This window comes from Mastigoproctus giganteus, chromosome 6 (genome assembly GCF_048544385.1).
Source record: "Mastigoproctus giganteus isolate SK-2022 chromosome 6, ASM4854438v1, whole genome shotgun sequence".
NCBI classification, from domain to species: Eukaryota; Metazoa; Arthropoda; class Arachnida; order Uropygi; family Thelyphonidae; genus Mastigoproctus; species Mastigoproctus giganteus.
The window spans coordinates 67,743,671-67,764,843 of record NC_143580.1 but is presented as its reverse complement, the minus strand read 5'-3'; the positions used below and the strand labels follow the sequence as shown (position 1 = coordinate 67,764,843).

The following is a 21,173-nucleotide window of genomic DNA, read 5'->3' as shown; positions in this document are numbered from 1 at the left end:
TTTTTTAACAAAAATAACAAAATATATACAGTGGGGCAGTGCTTTTTTTGTAAAAAAATAAGTGCCGGTACTCATTCTTTGCTATCAGGAAAAATTGAAAATTAAAAGGACATGAAAAGTACAGTACTCTAAAAAATTATTTCCTGATATTGTTACTTAGTAGTAATGTTTTTGGAATAAGAACAACAAATTAAGTATATTAACACACAGTTTATTAACCATAAATTTATTATTCAAGTATATAAAAAATAAGTAAATGTTTAAAAAATAAGTAATAAGTAAAAAATAAGTAAAAATAATTTCATAATAAAGTTTTTATAGACTATTCCAAATTTTTATTGAGTTCTCATCCAACACACTATGCCGACTTCTTACTGTTTGTGTGTGTTGCTAAATGAGGTTTCCGAAGCAGCCACGAATCGACATATTTGCTGGATTGAAGCATGTCGGCCTATAATTTTAATTAAGAAATAGTAGTGGAGAAATTGTTTTTGTCATCAACAAAGCTCTGGTTGAACTGATGATCAGATTCTCTTGTGGAAATCCTCATTCACATTCACTCAATGAAATTGGTATTTTACTCAGAGTGTTCATCAAATGCTTTTCAATTTTTCAAAAAACCTTCTTTTCGATTAGGTATTCCCAAAATGGACGAATTGTATCTCTTTAATTTAACTGAAGCCTAATTGACAATTTTCTAAAGTCATTCTCACCAAATGCCAACATTTCATGTTTAGAAGGTTTAATACCTTCGTTGTCCACATTTTCGTTCTCTCATCATCAACATTGTCACTATTCTTAAATTTGAACTTTTCTTTTCTTTTTTTTTTTTTTTGAAACTGTCCAAAATGTCAGTGTCATTCGGATATTCAGCTACTGTGACCATCTAAACAGAGATAGGGAAAATTTACGAAAAAATGTGGATAAAGCACTTCTGCAAAACAACAGATGATTATTTGTCGAGGTAAAAGAAAATCATTCCCTCCTAATTCTCGAATGGTGTGCTTACAGTTGATTCCCAGCAGTGTCCAACTATGGCTGGCACAGAAAGTGAATTAAAACAGCATTTTAAATTTTGCTAACTATCAAAAAATTCTCATTAAGTGAGCATTTAAAGGCAAAAGTGAGGTATTTTTTTGAAAAACAAAAGAAAGTCATATTTTTATAATTTTAATAAAATCTAAAAAATAAATCAGTGACATAGATTTGTTACACATAAAAGTAATGGGAATTTGCATTTTTTATATATAGCCTGAAAATAAAAAACGGTAACATGAAAACAGAAACTTCCTTTTACATGTAACAAAATATGGAAAATGTAACACACTAATTTTTCTCGAATCACTCAGTGTGGCCCCCAAAAGAATTCTAACTTTGAATATGTCCCTTGTACAAGAAAAGGTTGGACACCACTGCAGTAGAAGGTGAACCAGAGCCCATTGGGAATACCCCTTGATTTGCTCATTGCCGACCAGCGCGACTTCTCCATATGTGGAACAGGTAGTTGGATAGGTTTTACCAGGTACCACTAAGTTGTAGAATGGTAACCCCTTTAGCTCTCTCAATTCTTGCTTAGCAGCAGCACTAATTTCCTAAATTGCCTGAAGGCCAGAAGTATGAATACAGTTAAGCCTCTCCTAAGCCGTTCGTTATATGAAAATTTTATTCGCTCAACTGAAACTGTTTTAAATGTATTTTCTAAGGGGATTCAAAAAAAATTCGTTCCAAAAGGAGTTTGTTAAACAGAAGTCCGACTGAGTAATTTAGAATTCTAAAAATAGTTATAACTTTTTATATAGAATATATCTTAACAATAGACAGTGAGATGCAAATTTAGTTAAATAACTTTAAGCTTATTTGAAAAGTTGGTAAACGTGCAAAAAAATTTATGGAATATTACAAATTTCGAAGTGTACAGCATCCAAATTTCACACGTTACTGTTAATAGAGGTGCCGGTATGCCATACCATTGCGTACCGCCTCAAAAAAGCACTGCAGTGGGGCATGCTAGAACGAATGTAATTGGTTCTAGAATCTCGTTTGTTATAGCATCTGTTCATTCTAGCATACATTGAAATATATGTATTTAGGGGTAATCCGTTCCAGGCCCACAGTCTAGAGCAAAGTTACCATCCAGTACAACAACTGAAACAGGAAAAATATAATACACAATGAAAAATAAAAGTGTAAAAATAATATAAAATTAATTTATTTAACTTTTATACACTGCACATAAAATTTGAAAAGCGTAAACAGTGTTACCTTAGTGAAAAATATGAACAAACTTTCCCTAATAAAAAGCATAAACAATCTAATGCACACAAAAAAATCTTTCCCTAGTGAAAACTACAATGAAAAGGTTAAAAAATCTTTCCCTATTGAAAACAATAATCAAACTTTCCATAATAAAAGCATAAAAAATCTTTTGCACATGAAAAGCATAAACAATACTCCCCTGGTGAAAATATAAACAAACTTTCCTAATAAAAACCATAAAAAACCACATAGAGGTGGAAGGAGAGGATTCGTCATTCTTATTCATCTTGGGTGACTGTCCTGTGGGAGGTTCATCAGTTGGAGGGCATTTGTCCACCTTTTTGAAGAATGAATCCAGGGTTGACTGCTTTATCCTGGATTTTTGGACCACTCCAAAAATTGGCCATCAAGGTGTCATTAAAATGATTAAGGCCCATTTCCACAGTGGCAATATCTGGGTAATAATCTTTTATAAGTTTGGACAATTTATTCCAGCAAGAGAACACCTCTTTAAGGTCCTCAGCTGGAATGTTATGACTTTTTTCCTTGTCCTCGTCCTTCTGTCCCTGAAAGCTTTCCTCATCTTCAGTGCCTCTGCCTCTTCATTGTGAAGCTCTGCTAGCTCCTCAAATGATAGCTTCTTCCTGTGGTCCTCCACCAATTCTTCCATGTCCTCCTCATTGATCTCCAGGGCCATAGAACTACCCAGATACACAATTTCCTGCACAACAGGCTCTTTCTCCAACTGTTGAAAGCCTTTGAAGTCTCTTGGAGCAACAGGCCACAATGGCCTCCAAGCTGAATTCAAGCACCTAACAGAAACCTCCTTCCAAGCAACCACAATTAGGAAAACAGCATCCGCTATATTGAAGTGACCCTTCCAAAAGTCCTTAAGAGTCACATCACTGGAAGAAATGGCCTCAAAACATTTCCTAAACAGTGCCTTAGTGTAGAGTTTTTTAAAATTCGCGATCACCTGCTGGTCCATAGGCTGGAGGAGAGGCGTCGTATTAGGTGGCAAGAAGTGAACCCTGATAAAACTGAATTCGTCTGGTAATTCTTCCCTCAAATTAGGAGGATGGGCTGGAGCATTGTCTGTGACCAAAAAAACCCTCAATGGAAGGTCCTTCTCCCTAAGGTAGTCACGGACAGTGGGCCAAACACCTCAGTCATTCAGTTGGAGAAAAGACTCCTGGTCACCCAAACCTTGTGGTTGGAATTCTGCAAAACTCCAGGCGATTTTCCTGATGTTATTAAAAGCTCTGGGGTTCTCCGAATGGTACATTAACAGTGGTTTGACCTTGCAGTCACCCGAAGCATTGACACAAAAGAGCAATGTAAGTGGTCTTTTATTGACTTGTGGCCAGGCAAAGTGGTCTCCTCCTTCGTGATATATGTTCTGCATGGCATTCTCTTCCAGAAAAGGCCAGTTTCATCGCAATTAAACACCTTCTGTGAAAGAAAGCCTCCATCATCAATTATTTTCTTAAATTTCTCATGATGTTGCTCAGCAGTGTCTCTATCTGCACTGGCAGCATCACCATGCCTCCCAACACTGTGTAATCCAGTTCCTAAATTCGGTAAACCACCCCCTTGGTGCCAAAAAACTCCTTCACAGAACCAGTACTTGTACTAGGAACCTTAGCACCAAGTTCCTCAAACAATGACGCCTCCATAGCCAGGTGGGCAGGATCAGCAGTGCATAGCACATGCTTGATTAGACCAGGGTTCGAGCCTGTGACCACCAAATACGGAGGATGCGGAAAGGTCAGGTAATGACCACCTCATATCCCCGGAGTAATGTGGCCTTAGTTGCTAATGCTCCTAAAAACCAAATAACAACAACAACAACCCCAAACAAATGTTTGGCCCTTTCACAAACAATCACCTCACTGACACTGTCACTTGCCATTTGTTTTTCATTAATCCACACTAATAGAAGAGTTTCCATCTTTTCCGTGATATTACAATCTGAACTGCTTAACCTAGAGATTCCTTTCGTGACCTGTGCACGTTTTATTTCTTCCTTGTTTTTCAAAATTGTACTGATTGTTGATTTAGCCATACCATATTCAGAACTTAAATCTCCTACACTTTTTCCACTTTCTCACTTGGAAATTATTTCTTTCTTAATGTCTAAGTTAATTAGGTTTCTCACTCTATTTTGCTGGCTCATGGCTAAAATTATATAGCAGAATAATTAAAAAATATATTTTCACTGCTAAAGGGCAAATAAGCAGATAACTGAACTAAACTAATAACTGAACCTTACAAACGATAACAAAGATGATAACTGATGCTGTAATCAAAGCAGGAAGGCCCAGACACATCATGCGCACGCGCATGCTACGTTGGCCAATAGTATTCCTCTGTATTCATTGTAGCATCCTGATTTTATTGATAAAACTGTTCGTTGTGGCATTCGTTCATTGTAGCATACCTGACTGTGTATATATATATATATATATCCATTATTTTAAATTAAACAAAACATAAGCCAGCAGTATGGCAAAAACTGTAGAGCGAAAATTAACATAAAAATAACCCAAATAAACAATCGAACGAAAAGAAAAAATAGATATAAATAGTAGCCCAAAAACCCTATTTTATTTTAGTTTATTTTGATTTGGTTATCGTTTGGTAGTTCCTTTAACCCTTTTTGGGTGATATTTCACGTCTTTCGGAACTGGTACCTCTCGGGGGGGTACCGCTAAATTAATAACTAATTGGCATTATTCTAAAATTTGTATAGTATTTGTTAATTGGATTTAAAGATCGAAATTATATTAGGGTTTTTGGGCTACTATTTATATCTATTTTTTCTTTTCGTTCGATTGTTTATTTGGGTTATTTTTATGTTAATTTTCGCTCTACAGTTTTTGCCATACTGCTGGCTTATGTTTTGTTTAATTTAAAATAATGGATGTATTTCAGCTTCATATGGAGGAATTGCATGTCGCTGCCTCTAATGAATGCTTAATCATTTATTTATTTATTTATTATAATTTAATTTTATTTAATATAATTCAATGATAGTATATATATATATATATATATATATATATATATATATATATATATATGCTCAGTGTCCAATGGAAATACTGTATTAGCCTTTTAGTTCACACTTGAGCTTAGGAAATAGAAAACAGTCAGGAGAAGATCAGAACTATAGGGCCAGTGGAAAACTATTTTGATGATAAATTCATGAAGCATTTCCACAACATGCTGTGTGCACTCTTGTATTGTTGTGATGCTTAGGCCTTAGAGGCATTTTCAAGTGAAATCAATTCTGGCTCACTTTCTGATTTTTTTATTTAAAATTTCACTGTAATATTGCCCAGACATCGTACTTTTTCCAGCATATGAGTGTAAATAGTGACTTTCAAAAAAAGGGGGGGGGGAGATCTTATTCTTGCAGCAGACTAAGTATTTATATTAGCAATGTAGTGCAAGGAAGCCACGGGCCTTTGTTGCACTAGTCAACAAATTATAATAAATAACTAAATAAAAAAATAAAAAGCTATAAAAATGAATAATAAAAATAACAAGAAAGTGAACAACCATGTGTTTCCCTCCTTGTGAAAGTACAAACTATCCAGCTGACCTAGTGCATTTTCCCAATCAGCCTCAACTTCCCATGGAGGTAACTCATTCCAGTAATTAACAACTCACTGGCTAAAAGAAAACTTCCAACATTCCGATCTAAATCTCTTTCCATGTAATTTAAATCTTTGTCCTCTTGTGAAAATTTTGCTTTCATTCATATTTTACTATCCCTTCTCACAAGCTTGTGGACCTCAATCAAGTCCCTCTCTAAGAAGCTTGGTTTCAAGCTCTGTGGCCCACATATTAAGTCTTTCCTCATATGGATGCCCTTTTGAAGATCTCACCAAGTGGGTTGCCCATCTTTGGACCCTTTCAAAAAAGCCTAATTTTGTTCCCCCTTAAGTGTAGTCTTAAAATTCCCTTATACAGTGGGATTTTTTAATATTACAAAAAATTCACTCCACAGAGATGGCTGGTGGCAAAAACTCGAGCCACGAGCCCACACACACATTCAAAGACTTATTCATGAACATGTTAATATAAGCTTGCAGTATACAGGGAATACTCAAAAAAGATTGAAAGAATACTTTTTTGTGGACATTTTTTTTATGACAAATAAGATAGGACTGAGTTTAAGAATTCACAGTTGATACCTTCTTTAGAAAAGATGTGCAATTCACTTTGAAAATTTCATTGTTTTGATTCTAGGTCATAGTGGCAGATTTAGGATTCAAGTCCTGGATCTTTGATTCTTCTCCTTAAATATACTTTTTCTGACGTTGGTAGGAGTTTTTAAGGTGAACATAGATGTCAGCTCTGACATGCTTTTGCTCAGAAGTAGTGAATCAAAGGATCCACTGTGAACAACCACATGTTGTTCCTAAATGTTCTTTCAAAATGCTCTGCACACTTTCATAACTAATACCTAAGGCCTCTGTCAGTTTTCTAACTGTAATTCATTTGTTTTCAAGGATGATAGTAGATGCTGTACCAGTAATCACATCAGTTATTGATGTTGATGGGATTTGAGTCGTGTCTGTAGCATGTTTATGTTCTTATGTTTTTAAACAAATTTATTATTTAAATACAGGGTTATGAGTGCATCAGATTCCTCATAGCCTTTTTGCAAAATTTCTAATGTTTCTGTTGTTTTGTTCAATATAACACAGAATTTCATATTGCTTGCTGTTCATTCATTATTTTCCTTGTGGGTATGTTATTCTCATTTAAGTTTGATACAAGTTTTCAGAATTCATTGCTGGACCTACAGAGACAAAATATTGTATGTTAGAGAGGAATATCTGGTAGGTTTAAATGTGTACAGTTTCAATTAATAATCATTCTACAATTTATATAGTGGAATTATCCCTTGTACCTTAATCATTTTATATAATAGAAAATAATAATATAAATACTTTATATATTATTTTTTTGAAAGATGTACATCAGTAGATTACTTTAGAATACTTTTTGAAAATAAGTTTCTCTCACAAGGATTACATTAGTGCGACTTAAGTAACAATACTCAGTATGCCATTTAAAGCTATTTTTTATGGATATTTTTATTATATTTTTTTAAAGGAGAACCTAAACATGAAAGAAATTAGATGGTATGTATCATCAGGAGTTTGAGTCCTGGTGCAACATAATTTTCTTATTTTTTTTTTATGGAACTTTCTCATTAGCATTAGAAAAGGCACATGATGGAAGAAAGCAAGCTTATATAGCATTAGCCAAAAAAAAAAAACCCTTATTACACAAATCCACTCGCTCCAAATGTTTATAAAGTTCTGCCTTGAATCTATTTAAGCTATCAACTTCTACAATGACAGATGGAAGTTTGTTCCAACAATCAACCACCCGCTAGCTAAAACCATCTTTCCTTGATTTGAATTTATGCCCTCTCAGGTGATTATTCTGAGCAGGAGGAAGAATTTCTGGAGAATTTCACAGGTGCCTAGTCTCCAGACACTGTAATTTGCAAAATTTAAGCCTTTCTTCATAAGAGCAACCCTTTGTTCCATTCACTAATCATGTTGCCCTTCTCTGTACTCATTCCAACAGCCCTACATCCTTCTTAAAATGAGGCCACCAGATCTGTATACAGTACTCAAGGCGTGGCCTGACCATTGCCTTATATAAGGGGATAATCACCTCCTTATCCCAGCTAGAAAAATTCCTGTATATAATTGACAAGACACTATGAGCCACTCTTGCAGACCGTTCGCACTGCTCAGAAAACTTCATATCTGCCTGCACAATTACTTCCAGGTCCTTTTCATTCTCTACCATTGTCAGTGTGGTACCACAGAGTTGATACGTTACTCTGGGATTACTGCTTTCCATATGTAGTACTTTACATTTGTCAATGTTAAACTTAATTTGCCACCTCTCAGCCCATCTGCTCAACTTTTCTAGATCCTGTTGCAGCAGTGTACTGTCATTAGTGATTAATAACCCTGCCAACCTTCATATTGTCTGCAAACTTGGACATTAAGCCTGATATACCTCATCAATATCATCTAGAAATACAGAAAACAACAATAGACCCAACACTGAACCCCGAGGTACTCCACTAATAACATTAGTCCACGAAGAGCAGTGTCCATTGATTACCACTCTCTGTCTTCTCCCCCTCAACCATCCCTTTATCCATAACAGCAATTTGCCTCCAATGCCACACTGCTCCAATTTGTGCAGCAGTCTTCCATGTGCAACAGTATCAAAGGCTTTTCTAAATTCCAAATATATGATATCAAAGTTATTCTTTGCATCCAGTTCCTTTGTGACTACATCATAGTATCCAATCAAATTAGTCAAACAAGACTTCCCCTTAACAAACCCATGCTGTGTCCAAGCTATTAATGAAGTCTTGTCTAGATGATCCTGCAATGCTTCTTTAACCAGTGCCTCCATTAATTTCCCTGGAACAGAAGTTAAACTAACAGGTCTGTAATTACCTGTGTCTCCCTTTGATCCTCCTTTGTGGATTGGGGTCACATTTGCACATATCCAGTCCATGGGTACCTCCCTTGAGTCCAGGGAAGCTCTCATAATTATGGCTAAGGGTTTGCTTACTTCCTTTGCTGCCTCCTTTAATATAACTGGATAGATTTCATGCACCCCACGTGTCTTTCTTGTGTTTATCTTCAACAATTTCTCCTCCACTTTACTCTCAGTTATTACAAGATTATCTAGCTTACTGCCAGAGTTGAATACACCTCTGGCATTCCCCTCACTGAATAACTCCTCATGTGTGAATGTCGATGCAAAATATTCATTTTTCCCTTTTTCTCAAGGACATGGAACTGCCATACTACAGGATAATATTCCACTGCTATTAGAATGTATAATATGGTAGTACTCTGAATAGGTTGAAGGTTAAGAGAACAGAAAATAATTGGCGACATTGAATTTAAATTTCTGTAGATTTTAATTTTCAGGAATTATGTATGAAGGAAGGCTATTCCAAATGCCAGATGTAGATGAGATAAATGAGGACAGGAGAAATGTTAGTTCAGGGAGTTTGGACAGGGGAAAAGTTGGTTGGTCATGGTAAATGAAATAAAGCAAGCATGTGCAGCACCAATCAAAAAAGAAAATAATACAATAAAATAAAAAACACCACCTACCTCATCTGCTCACCCCTCTAATAACACCACTCTGCATGATTTTCGATGTTTGTAAACTAATAGCTGTTTTTAACTCAGTTTTTTATTCTGATTTCAAAAATGTTATTTATCTTTTCGTATCACATACAGTTTTTTCACAAATCATTTAAGTTGATGTCATAAGTTGTATTATTCAGTGTATTACGTTATTAGTAAATGCTGGGAATTTGTAAAGTAAATCTTCACATTTTGGCAACACTGCCTTCAGTTATTTATTTCTTGATCTTGAGTGCTTCATGCAGCAGTGCTTATCAGTGTTGGCTCAGTTTATTTTTGACGTTGGTTATCAAACTTGTGCTGAAAAGTGAGTAAAATGTCTTCACACAATTGTTTGAACAATCCAGACTTATTTTGTTATATTAGTGGAAGTTATGTAGTCCTCAAGCAAAGATAAGATATTACAGAAATTTTTGAAAAATGTGTATTGTAATTATTTTGGAATGAAACTTGTTGGCCAAGATAAACTGTAAACACCATATGAGGTTTGCTAAACTTGTGTTGAAGCATTGAGATGTTTTTTTCCCCAGCCTACCATCCTTCTTCAACTTGGATTTATACCCCCTCATGTCTCAGCAAGAGAAAGAATGCCATTAACATTCAGCTTACTCAATCCATTCAAGGCTTTAAACACCTCAATCAGGTCTCTTTGCAGGTGCCTAGTCTCCAGATGCTGCACATCTACAGAACTGAAGTCTTTCTAGGTAAGAGCACCCTTTTGTTCCCTTCACCAGTCTGGTTGTCCTTCTCTGCACCTGTTCTAGCAGATTTGCATCCTTCCTAAAGTGAGGTCTCCAGACCTGTATACAGTATTTGAGATGAGGCCTGGGATGGATTGGATAGATCCCGTCCACCCCAGGTGGACTGGATATATCTAATTATATTAACAGATTCAGCAGAGTAAGTAAAAAAAAAACCCTTAGCATAATTATGAGAGCATCTTTGAATTCGGGGGAAGTTCCCTTGCTTGGACTGGCAGTTACAAATGCATCCCCAATTCACAAAGGGGATAAAAGAATGAAATTAGTAATTACAGATCTGTTAGTTTAACTTCTGTTCCAAGGAAAATAATGGAGTCACTGTTTAAAGAAGTGATAACAGGATTGCAGTTATACTTCAGTTACAGCATGGGTTTGTTAAGGGGAGACCTTGTCTGACCAATTTGATTGGATGCAAAAGTTAATTTTAATGTCATATACTTAGATTTTCTGAAATCCAAGAATATGATTGATATCATATCAATAATATGATATCAAATCATATACTTGGTTTTATACTGAAATCCATGATACTGTTTTGATACTGTTGCATATAAAAGACTGCTCTACAAATTGGAGCAGTGTGGTATTAAGGGCAAGTCAGTGCTATGGATAAAGGGATGGAAAAAACAAAGGGTTGTTATTAATGGACACTGCTCTTCATGGACTACTGTTAATAATGGAGTCTGTCAGTGGTCAATGCTGGACACATTGTTGCTTTCTGTATTTATTAATGATATTGATGAAGTTATATTAGGCTTAATGTTTAAGTTTGCAGATGATACAAAGGTTGGCAGGGTGGTTAATGACAGTCATGATGGTATTCTACTGCAACAGGATCTAGAAAAATTAGGCAGTTTGGCTGAGAAATGGCAATTGAGGTTTAACATTGACAAATGCAAAGTTCTGCATAGGGTAGGGGTAGCAGTAATCCCAGATTAATGTACAAACTGTGTGGTGCTATACTGAGGTTAGTGGAAATGTAAGAGACCTGTGCAGTCAGATATGTAATTCTCTGAGCAAGCCATCAGAACAGCATATGGTGGCCTTTGTCAATGGTATGCAGGAATTTTATTAGCAGAGATAAGGAGGGGATTATTCCATTGTATAAGGTAGTGTTTAGTCCACATCATGAGTATTGCATACAGGTCTGGAGGCCTTATTTTAGGATGGTTGTAGAGCTGCTGGAGTAGGTACAGAGAAGGGCAGTGAGATTGGTAAGGGGAACAATGGTGTGTTCTTACCAAGAAAGGTTTCATTTCTGCAAATTGCAGTATCTGGATACTAGGCACCTGCAAGGTGATCTGATTGAGGTGTTTAAGGCTTTGAATGGATTGAGCAAGCTCAGTGCTGATGGGCTTCTTCCTCTTGCTTAGACTTAAATTCAAATTGAGGAAGGAAGGTTGCAGAATAGATGTGCAAAAGTTTTCCCTTTAGCCAACAAGTAGTTGTTTGCTGGAACTAACTCCTGTTTGATGTTTTGGAAGTGGATAGATTGAATAAATTGAAGGAGGAACTGGACAAACTGTTGGAGGGGGGGATGGATACATGAAATGGAGAGTTTTTTTTTTCTTTTTCTTCCTGATCTGGATAAGCTTGTTTTCTTGCATCATCTGCAATAATAATATTAAGTACATTGCCCATTAATAACCACTCTGTGTCTTCTGCCTCGCAACCATACCTTTGTTCATAGTAGTAACTTGCCCATAATTTGGCACCATTTTAAATTTTACATGTAGAACAACATCAAAGGCTTTTTGAAAGCTAAGCATATGATATCAAAATTATTTTTTGCATCTGGTTCATTTATTGCTGCATCATAGTATCCAATCAGACTGCTGAATCAAGACCTTTCCTTTACAGGTCTATGTTATAATTGGCTTATGACTACATTACTGTCAGGATGGTCCTGCAATACTTCTCTAACCACTTACTTTATTTTCTCTGGAATGTAAGTCAAGCTTACAGTTCTGTAATTGCTCACTTTACCATTTGTGAATAGGGGATTCATTTGCACATTTCCAGTCCTTAGAGACAGCCTTCCTGAACCCAAGGATATTCTGATAATTTTGGCTAAAGATTTGCTTACTTCTTTTAACATAATTGGATAGCCCCCACAAGTCTGAGGTTCCTTATTTACTTTCAGTTTCAGTGGGTTCTTTTCTACCTTCCTCTTAATTATCGCAAAATCATTTAGCTCTTAGTTAAAATATTTCTAGTATCATCATCCCTAGAAATGTTTTTACATGTGAATATAGTTATTATCAGCAACCTGAACAGAATTATCATTATAAAAAGAAACTGAAAACTTGCTACAACAAGCTGACCAATAATATGAAACAAAAATAAATTAAAACAGGCTGACCATTGAGCCCAGTGTTATTCGATAGTCAGAATGCCAACAGTGGTCTTTGAATTTCACTGCATTTTAAACATTAAACAATCAATTCATCTGTGTAACTGATAGATAATTATTAAGCTGATACAATAGATTTGAATAAGGATAGCCTTTATGCTGTGAAAATTTTAAATCTAGCAGCTGAAAGTGCTTACAAAGCAAAGCCAAATTACTAATAGAGAGCAAAATTAAATAAAAACATGAAAGTAAGGAAGAAACCTGGATATACAAGGTGGCATTATGAGTGGTGCTTTTGCATCTCAACCTACTGCTACCATTTAATATGCATTGAAAAGTAAACTTGAATTAATAACATAAGCAAATGTATAAAGGAAGAAAGTACAAAAAGTTAATAAGGCAGACATCAGTGGGTGCAACGCATTACCAACTGCATGTTGCTAGAATAGAATGCAATATAAAATTAAAATGCATAAGTTAAGAATGCATTAGCAGAATTAGGGTATTGTAGAGGAAATATATTCCTAAAATAATTTAAAAGTTGATTACCGATTAAAACAAATCTAACTCTTTTATCCATGATGGTGCCAGCATCCTAAATTTTTTTTATGAAAACCCTAAACATGAAAGGTATTAGATGCTGTGGTACTTTGTACCATTCATGGATTGAAGTCTGAGAAGACAGATGATACTCATTGGCATTACCTGGGGATTGACATAAAGGGAATTTGGAGGATTACCCTGATATCAGCATATAGGGAAATGGTAGCGGATATTCAAGAAGTTCAGGCTGTTTGTTCAAGGCATGGTTTATATATTTATATTCTACCCCTTCTCAAACCAGAAGGTTGAATGTAGCATGCTATCATCAACAAAACTATGGATAGGATTTCCAGTGATTAATATGCAAGAGGAAAAGAGTGGGAGAAAGAACTGAACCTTGAGAAATGTGGAGGTTAGAAGACAGAGCATAGTGGAGGTTAGAAGACAGAGCAGCATATACCATTACCTGTAGTTAACATTCAGAGAGAAAACTGGGTACCCAGTTGCACAAAACAGTTGGCAAGCATAAGATGGGAACTTGTTTAGAAAACCTTTATACTAATTGGATTAAATATCACTGTAAAATGAAACCAAAAACTTACCACAAAAATACAATATGAAACAAAAATAAATTAAAAGATTGACAAATGAGCCCAATCTCATCAGAGGTCCACATCAACAGTGGTCATGTAATCACTGGATTTCAAATATTAAACAATCAGTGCATCAATGCAACTGTTAGACAATCAGTGATTCAGTGCAATAGATTTGTATAATGGCATCCTTTATGCTGTGAGAAATTAAAATATATTAGTTGAAAACACTCACAGAGCATACCAAAACTGCTAGCAAAGATTAAGGTTAAATAAGAACATGATTGTAAGAAAGCACCTAGGATGTCTGTTTTGCTCTCTCTCTCTCTCTCCCCTTCCCTCCCTCCCTCCCTCTATTTTGTCTTTATACTTTTGCTTATTACATTAAGAGATGGAAGTCTGTTCCAGCAATCACCTGCTGGCTAAAGGCAAATTTCCACACACCTAGCATCACTATAATGAGAGTGGGAATAATCTACTCTGATTATATAGAAGAAGAATGTAAAGATTATGAAGAGAGCCTGTGTGTGCAAATGGAATGGGCGAGTAAGTCGGAATGTCATATGGGTGATTTCAATTTATCCCTAATTGATTGGAGAAAGTGGGATTAAAACTCACTATGGGGAACAAAATTTTAAAATCAACTAGATTCTTGGTTTTTGTATGAACATATTAGGAGAAATACTAGGGAAAAAATATTCTAGACTTAATCATCTCTCATGAACTAGATGACATCGTAAGACTCGCTGTATAGGAACCATTAGCTGGAAGTGATCACAGAATTCTAAGTTTTTTTATTATTATTATTATCATTAGCCATATGGTGCAAGGAAGCCTGAGGCTTATGCTGCACCAGCCAAAAAAAAAAAAAAAAAAATCAGAATTAACCTGAGAAAGAGAGAGAGAGAGAACAAGAATTAGAAGTAGAAGGGAATCACCAAGAAAGAGAAGAATGATGATATCCAGCTCAGGACCCTGGGTGTGTGTGTGCCAAGCCCATACTCACCAGTTGTGAACCCCTTGGAGTAGAAGGGAATCACCGAGGAAGAGAAGAATGATGATGTCCAGCTCAGGACCCCTGGGTGTGCCAAGCCCATACTCACCAGATTTGATCCCCTGAAGTTGGATGATGAGGAGAGATATAGCAGTTGTAAAGCCAAAGGAGTGGGTTTCAATTTCAGGGAAGGATATTATGAGAACTTAAGGTGTTACATGGCCTCTGTCAACTGGAGAGATAGCTCATAGAGTGCAAATACATTAGAATTATAATATAACTTGAAAGCTATAGTCACAGAAGCCTTGAAAGTGTATATACCATTAAGAAAATGTAGCACAAGGAGGATTGTGAGATGGATGAATAACGAACTAGACAGTTGAATAGAACAGAAAAAGATGGTGTGGAAAAGTTACAGAGAACTATAAAAAATCTGAAACCTGTAATATCTAACAAATTGATCTGTAACAATACCGCAGAAGGTTATGTTGGCAGTAGTGGATTATGAGAAATAGCTAGCTAAGAGGATAAGGAAGGGGGACAAGTAGTTTTCCTCATATGTGAATGATAAGAAGAGAAGAGTGAATCAGATTGGACCCTTGCATAATGAATGCCTGAAAGTTATAGATAACCCTGTTGATGTTGAAGATAAATTGAACAGTTACTTTGTATTGATATTTACAAAATCAAGGCCTTTAATGGTGTGAAGAAACTGTACAAGTGAAGCTAGAAAGGTTGAAATTAGCGATATTGAAATTTCAGAAGATTATTTATTAGAAAAATTTTCAAACCTAATGAGAAGTAAAGCTCTTGGAGTTGATGACATATACTCAGTAATTTTGAGGGAGGTTGCAAGAGAGTGCATTGAACTAAGGTTAATTATAAGGTCATCACTAGGCTCAGGAGTTATTCCCATGGATTTGAGAAGCTGGTATATCACCAATACATAAAGATTGAGAAGTAAAGTGGGTAATTATTGACTGGTCAGTCTGACTTCAGGTAGGGGGAAAATCATGGAGGCAATGCGAAAATGTGCATTACAGGATCATTTAGAAATAGAATTGTGGAGTAAATATGGTATGGTTTTCTGAAGAGAAAATCGTGTTTAACCAACCTGGTTAGCTATGTTGAAGTCACTCATGAGCGTTGTAGGAAATAAGTTCAACATTGTTTACTTAGATTTCCATAAAGCATTTTGACTCAGTCCTGCATGAGAGGTTACTGTAAAAGTGAGAACATGTTGAAATCACAGGGAGAATCCTTAGGTTGGATTCAGGATGCCTACAGGGCAGGTGGCAGATATGCTTTACTGCATTTTATGTATTTACCTTTCTTGATATTGTAACCATTCTGGAATGTTACAATATCTTTTATTTATTTGTATATTTTATGGCGTGGTTGTGGTGCACCATAGCCTTAGTAGCTTTTGCACCAATAAAATCCAAATCCAGTCCAATCCATGCAGGTGGCATAGGGTTGTGACTAATGGTTAATTTTCAGATTGGGTTAACATAAGAAATGGGGTTTTCCAAGATACTGGGACCAGTCTTGTCTTTGATTTTCTCATGTGACATTAGTGGTGGGATAGAGGGCATGATGTCAAAATTTCAAATGATATCTTAGATAGATTTCAGAGATGGTCAGAAAAATGGCATTTGCCTGTTAATGCAGCAGAATGCAAGACTTTACACTTGAGAAATAGCAACCCTAGTATAACTAATGCACTTGGTTGGATTGAATTAAAAATAGTAAAGGAAGCAAAAGATTTGTGAGTTATGATACAATCGGACATGAAGTTCTCAGAGCAGTGTAGACATGTGGAATGGAGGGCCCATGGTGTCCTATCAGTGATTTACTGAACATTTTGCTTGTAGAAATAGGGAGGTTATAATTAATGCTATAAGCAATTGTGAGACCACATTTGGAATATTGTGTCTAGGTATGGAGATAGCAACTAAAAAAGACATAAAGCTTCTTGAAAGGGGTCCAAAGATAGGACATGCTGGCAAGATCAGGAAAAGAACATCCCTATGAAGAAAGACTTCATTTGTGTGTGTGCAGAGCATGGAAACTAGACACCTTAGAGGAGATTTAATGGAGGTGTATAAAGCTCTGAGAACAAGTAAAAGTGAAATGAGAAAAGGTGAAATTTTCACTATTACAAATGATTCCAGGACTAGGGTCCATAATTTCAAATTATGGAGGGTGGGGTTTAGACTGGATTGCAGAAAGTTTTCTTTTAGCCAGCGAGTTGCCTTCTTTGTTTATTGTGGCTAGAAGCTTGAGGAAATTCAAAACTCATCTGTATAGATATTTATGTGAGGTAACAGTGAAATCGGTGGTTTATTTATTTTATTTTATTATTATTTTTTTATTACATATTTTTATTATTATTTTGCTTATTACATTATTAATTCAAGTTACTTTACAATATATTTTACGTTGTAGTAATGGGCTCAGATGCAAAAACATGACTCACATTGCCGCCTATATTTTGGTTTCCTTACTCCCTTATTCTTATTTAACTTTTTTCTTTCTTAGTGGTTAGACTGCTTTACAAGTGCTTTTAGCTCCTTATCTTAATTTCCCTTTCACATAAGGCCGCTGTTATGCAAATGTATTGCATCAACTTGCTGATGCTGATTACTTTTCAGTTGAATTGATAATGCATTGATTGTTCAGTGATTGAAATGCAGTGATTAGTATTAAATGACACAAGAAAACAAGCTTATACATTATCAGTGAAGATAAAAAAAATAAATAAAAATAAAACTCCACATTATCTATCCATCCTTTCTAATAATTTTTGTAATTTTTCCTTAAATTTATTCAAAATATCGACTGCAACACCAGTTTTTATTCCAACAGTCAATTACTCTCTTCCCGAAAGAAATCTTCACACATCTTTCATGTAATCATACTTTTTCCAATTTAAATTTATGTCCCTTGTGTGTGCATCATCTGAGAAAAGAAAGAGTAAGGATGCCAGCAGCATTTAGTTTACTCATTCTAGTTAAAGTCTTAACCACATTAGTCAGGTTTCCATGCAGTTGCCTAGTTTTCAGATGCAATAATTACAGAACTGAAACCTCTTTTGTAAGCATGCCCTTTTCTGCCCCTGACTGACCTTGTTGCTGTTCTTTGCTCCCATTCTAACAGATTTACATCCTTCCAAAAAGGAGACTTCCAAACCTGAATGTAGTAATCAAGATGCAGCCAGACCATTGCATTATATGACAGGATAATCACTTCCTTGGTGGAATTAGCATTACTAGAGGCATATGATGCAAGAAAGCAAGCTTATACAGCATCAGTCAAAAAAAAAAAAAAAATAACTCCCTTTTGCTCAATATTTGCCCAGTTCTTCCTTGATTTTATTCAAGCTATCAACTTCCATGACAACAGATGGAAGTTTGTTCCAGCAATCAACCACCCACTAGCTAAAAGCAAATTTCTGCACCTCTATTCTACAAGTCTTTACTCAGTTTGAATTTTTATTCTACCTCAGGTGTGTAATTTGAGCAAGAGGAAGAATCTCATTCAAGGCCTTATATACACCTCAATCAGATCACCTCACAGGTGCCTAGTCTCCAGGCACTTCAATTTGCAGAACTTAAGCGTTTCTTGGTAAGAGCACCCCTTTGTTCCCCTCACCAATCTCGTTGCCCTTCTCTGTACTTATTCCAGCAGCTCTACATCCTTTCTAAAATGAGCCCTCCAGACTTGTATGCAGTATTCAAGGTGTGGCCTGACCATTGCCTTATACAAAGGATAATCACCTCCTTATCCCTGCTAGTAAAGTTCCTATATATCATTGATAAGACTCCACAAGCTGCTCTGGCAGCCTGTCTGCACTGCTCAGAAAACTTCATATCTTACTGCATAAATATCCCCATGTCTTTTTCATTCTCCACTACTCTGAGTATACTACTACACAGTTGGCATGTTGCTCTGGAGTTACTGCTAACCATATGCAGTACTTTGCATTTGTCAATGTTAAGCTGCAGTTGCCACCTCTCAGCCTATCTACTCAACTTTTCTAGATCCTGTTGCAGTAGCATACTGTCATTAACAACACTGCCAACCTTCATATCATCTGCAAATTTGGACATTAGGCCTGTTATACCTTCATCAATATCATTGATAAATATAGAAAACAACAACGGGCTCAACACCAATCCTGAGGGGCTCTGCTAATAACATTAGTCCTCAAAGAGCAGTGTCCATTGATGCTGCTCTCTGTCTTCTCCTACTCAACCATCCATTTATCTATAGCAGCAACTTTCCTTTAATGCCATACTACTTCAATTTGTACAGCAGTCTTCCATATGGAACAGTATTAAAAGCTTTCCTGAAATCCAAGTATATGATATCAAAATTATTTTTTGCATCCAGTTCGGGCACCTCCGTTCCCAGGTGGGCAGGAGCAGCAGTGTGTGGCACACACTTCTTGATTAGACTGGGGTTCGAGCCCATGACCACTAAATATACAAAGGATGTGGAAAGGTCAGGGAATGACCACCGCATATCCCCAGAGCAATATGGCCTTAGTTGCTAATGCTCCTAAAAACCAAATAACAGTAACAACAGCATCCAGTTCCTTTGTGACCGCATCGTAGTATCATTGCTATAATTGATTCCACAATCATTGTTGCCATTGTGACTTTCTGACAAGATGGGGCTTGATGAGCAGTCTGTTTTAATGTATTTTTGCTTTGTATATTATTTATATATTATTAGTCATGTCATAGTGGTTGGTTTCTCGTTCCTCTTTTGTATATTTTGTGCAGTTTGGCCGTTAGTGCTATCAAGGTGTCCCCCACTGAATTTGTGTTATTTGGTAATCAACTTCTATATTTAAAAAAATATTTCTTTTATAGTACCCTTATTCTCAATTTATTCTTCCTTCCTCCCCCCCCCCCCAAAGTTGTCGCTTTTGTTGCTGTAATAACTGGTTTACTTTGTATTTACTTCTAACTTGGCTTGGCCTTTCTGCTAACATATCCTAACTTTATGCTTTTAAATTTAATGTGGCTGTTCTATCTGTGCTACTGTATGCCATTTAATTTTAGCCAAATCAAAAAGTAAAGTTTATTTCTTATCAGTACATTTATTTATTTTCTTATGAGTACAAACAAGTTCACTATTTTAAATTATTTTATTTGAGGATTTCCAAAGAATTGTTTTATATTGAATTATGTTCACGTTTAGTTTCATTTTCATTTATTTGCAAATGATTCCTTACAGGGCCAACTCCAGGAGACTATAAGACAATCATTAGCAATTCTCATATCCATACACTGGAAAATGGTTCTCTTATGATTCGTGAAGCTGAGCAAAGTGATGAAGGATTTTATCTATGTCAGGCTGCTAATGCAATTGGCTCTGGATTGAGCAAAGTTGTCGAGCTTACAGTGCATGGTAAGTTGGAAATTATCCTGGATATAAACCTAAGGGAACTACAGTCATTTTATTCCTTCCCTACACAAATTATTTATGGTCTCAATTTTTTTATGAATAACAAACTCAAAAATCAGGAATTGTCTGTAACTTCTTAAACCATCACATCATTACAAAAAGTGGTCTTGGTTATCATTGAGTCTGACTCAGACTTATTTTATAATGAATTTAAAATTTTTCTGTTACCTTTCTTGCACATGTTCTGTTATCCAATTAGGATTGGATAATATTTTGCAAGGTACTTTTGAATATTTTAATTTATATAAATCTTTTTCATAAGACAGTGTCATATATTTACTTGATAAGCAAAAAATCTGAAAAGCATTGCTAACTGTATAATTATGAATAGAAAAATACTAAATATGATCATAAAAGCAGAGTGTACAGTGGACCAGAAATGATGAAAGGGGATGTTACATGGTTTGTTATTTTAATAGTTAATGAAATAAAGATTATACTATTATACCAATCAAAACTTTTGTACATTATTTATTGAAATATTGCTACTTTTCAATCAAAAGTTGATGCAAAATGGCCACATTTCAAAGTTCCACTGAACTCCATCATTAGACCTAAACTAGTATTAGCCATATAGTGCAAGGAAGCCATAGGTGTTTACTGCACCACAAAAACAATAAAAAAAAGTAAAAAGTAGGTAATAAAATAGACAAATTTTGATGCACTTCCTTCCTCATACAGGTAACTATCTAGCTCACCTTGAATTTCTTCAATTGTCAGCCTCAACTGCCTGTGAGGGCAACTCCTTCCAATAATCAATGACTCACTCTAAAAGAAAACTTTATACAATCTAGTTTAAACCCTCTTCCTGCATAATTTTAATTATTAGCCTTGGAATTCCCAGTCTTGGAACTCTTTATAACAGTGAAAATTTCACCTTCATTCATTTTACTAACTCCTCTCAGAGTGTTATAATTCTCAATCAGGTCAGGGCTACTAGGCACCTCCTCTAAGGTGCCTAGTAGCCCACATCATCAA

At 35.7% G+C, this 21,173-nt stretch overlaps 1 protein-coding gene across 1 annotated transcript in view; it reads left to right on the top strand.

Moving 5' to 3' along the window:
- LOC150084394 (cell adhesion molecule Dscam1-like) overlaps positions 1 to 21,173 on the top strand; it is a 687,198-nt gene that overhangs the window by 400,668 nt on the left and 265,357 nt on the right. The window contains 1 exon segment of the mRNA XM_090376030.1: positions 19,965 to 20,138. Within this exon segment, the coding sequence (XP_090232156.1) occupies positions 19,965 to 20,138 (174 nt within the window).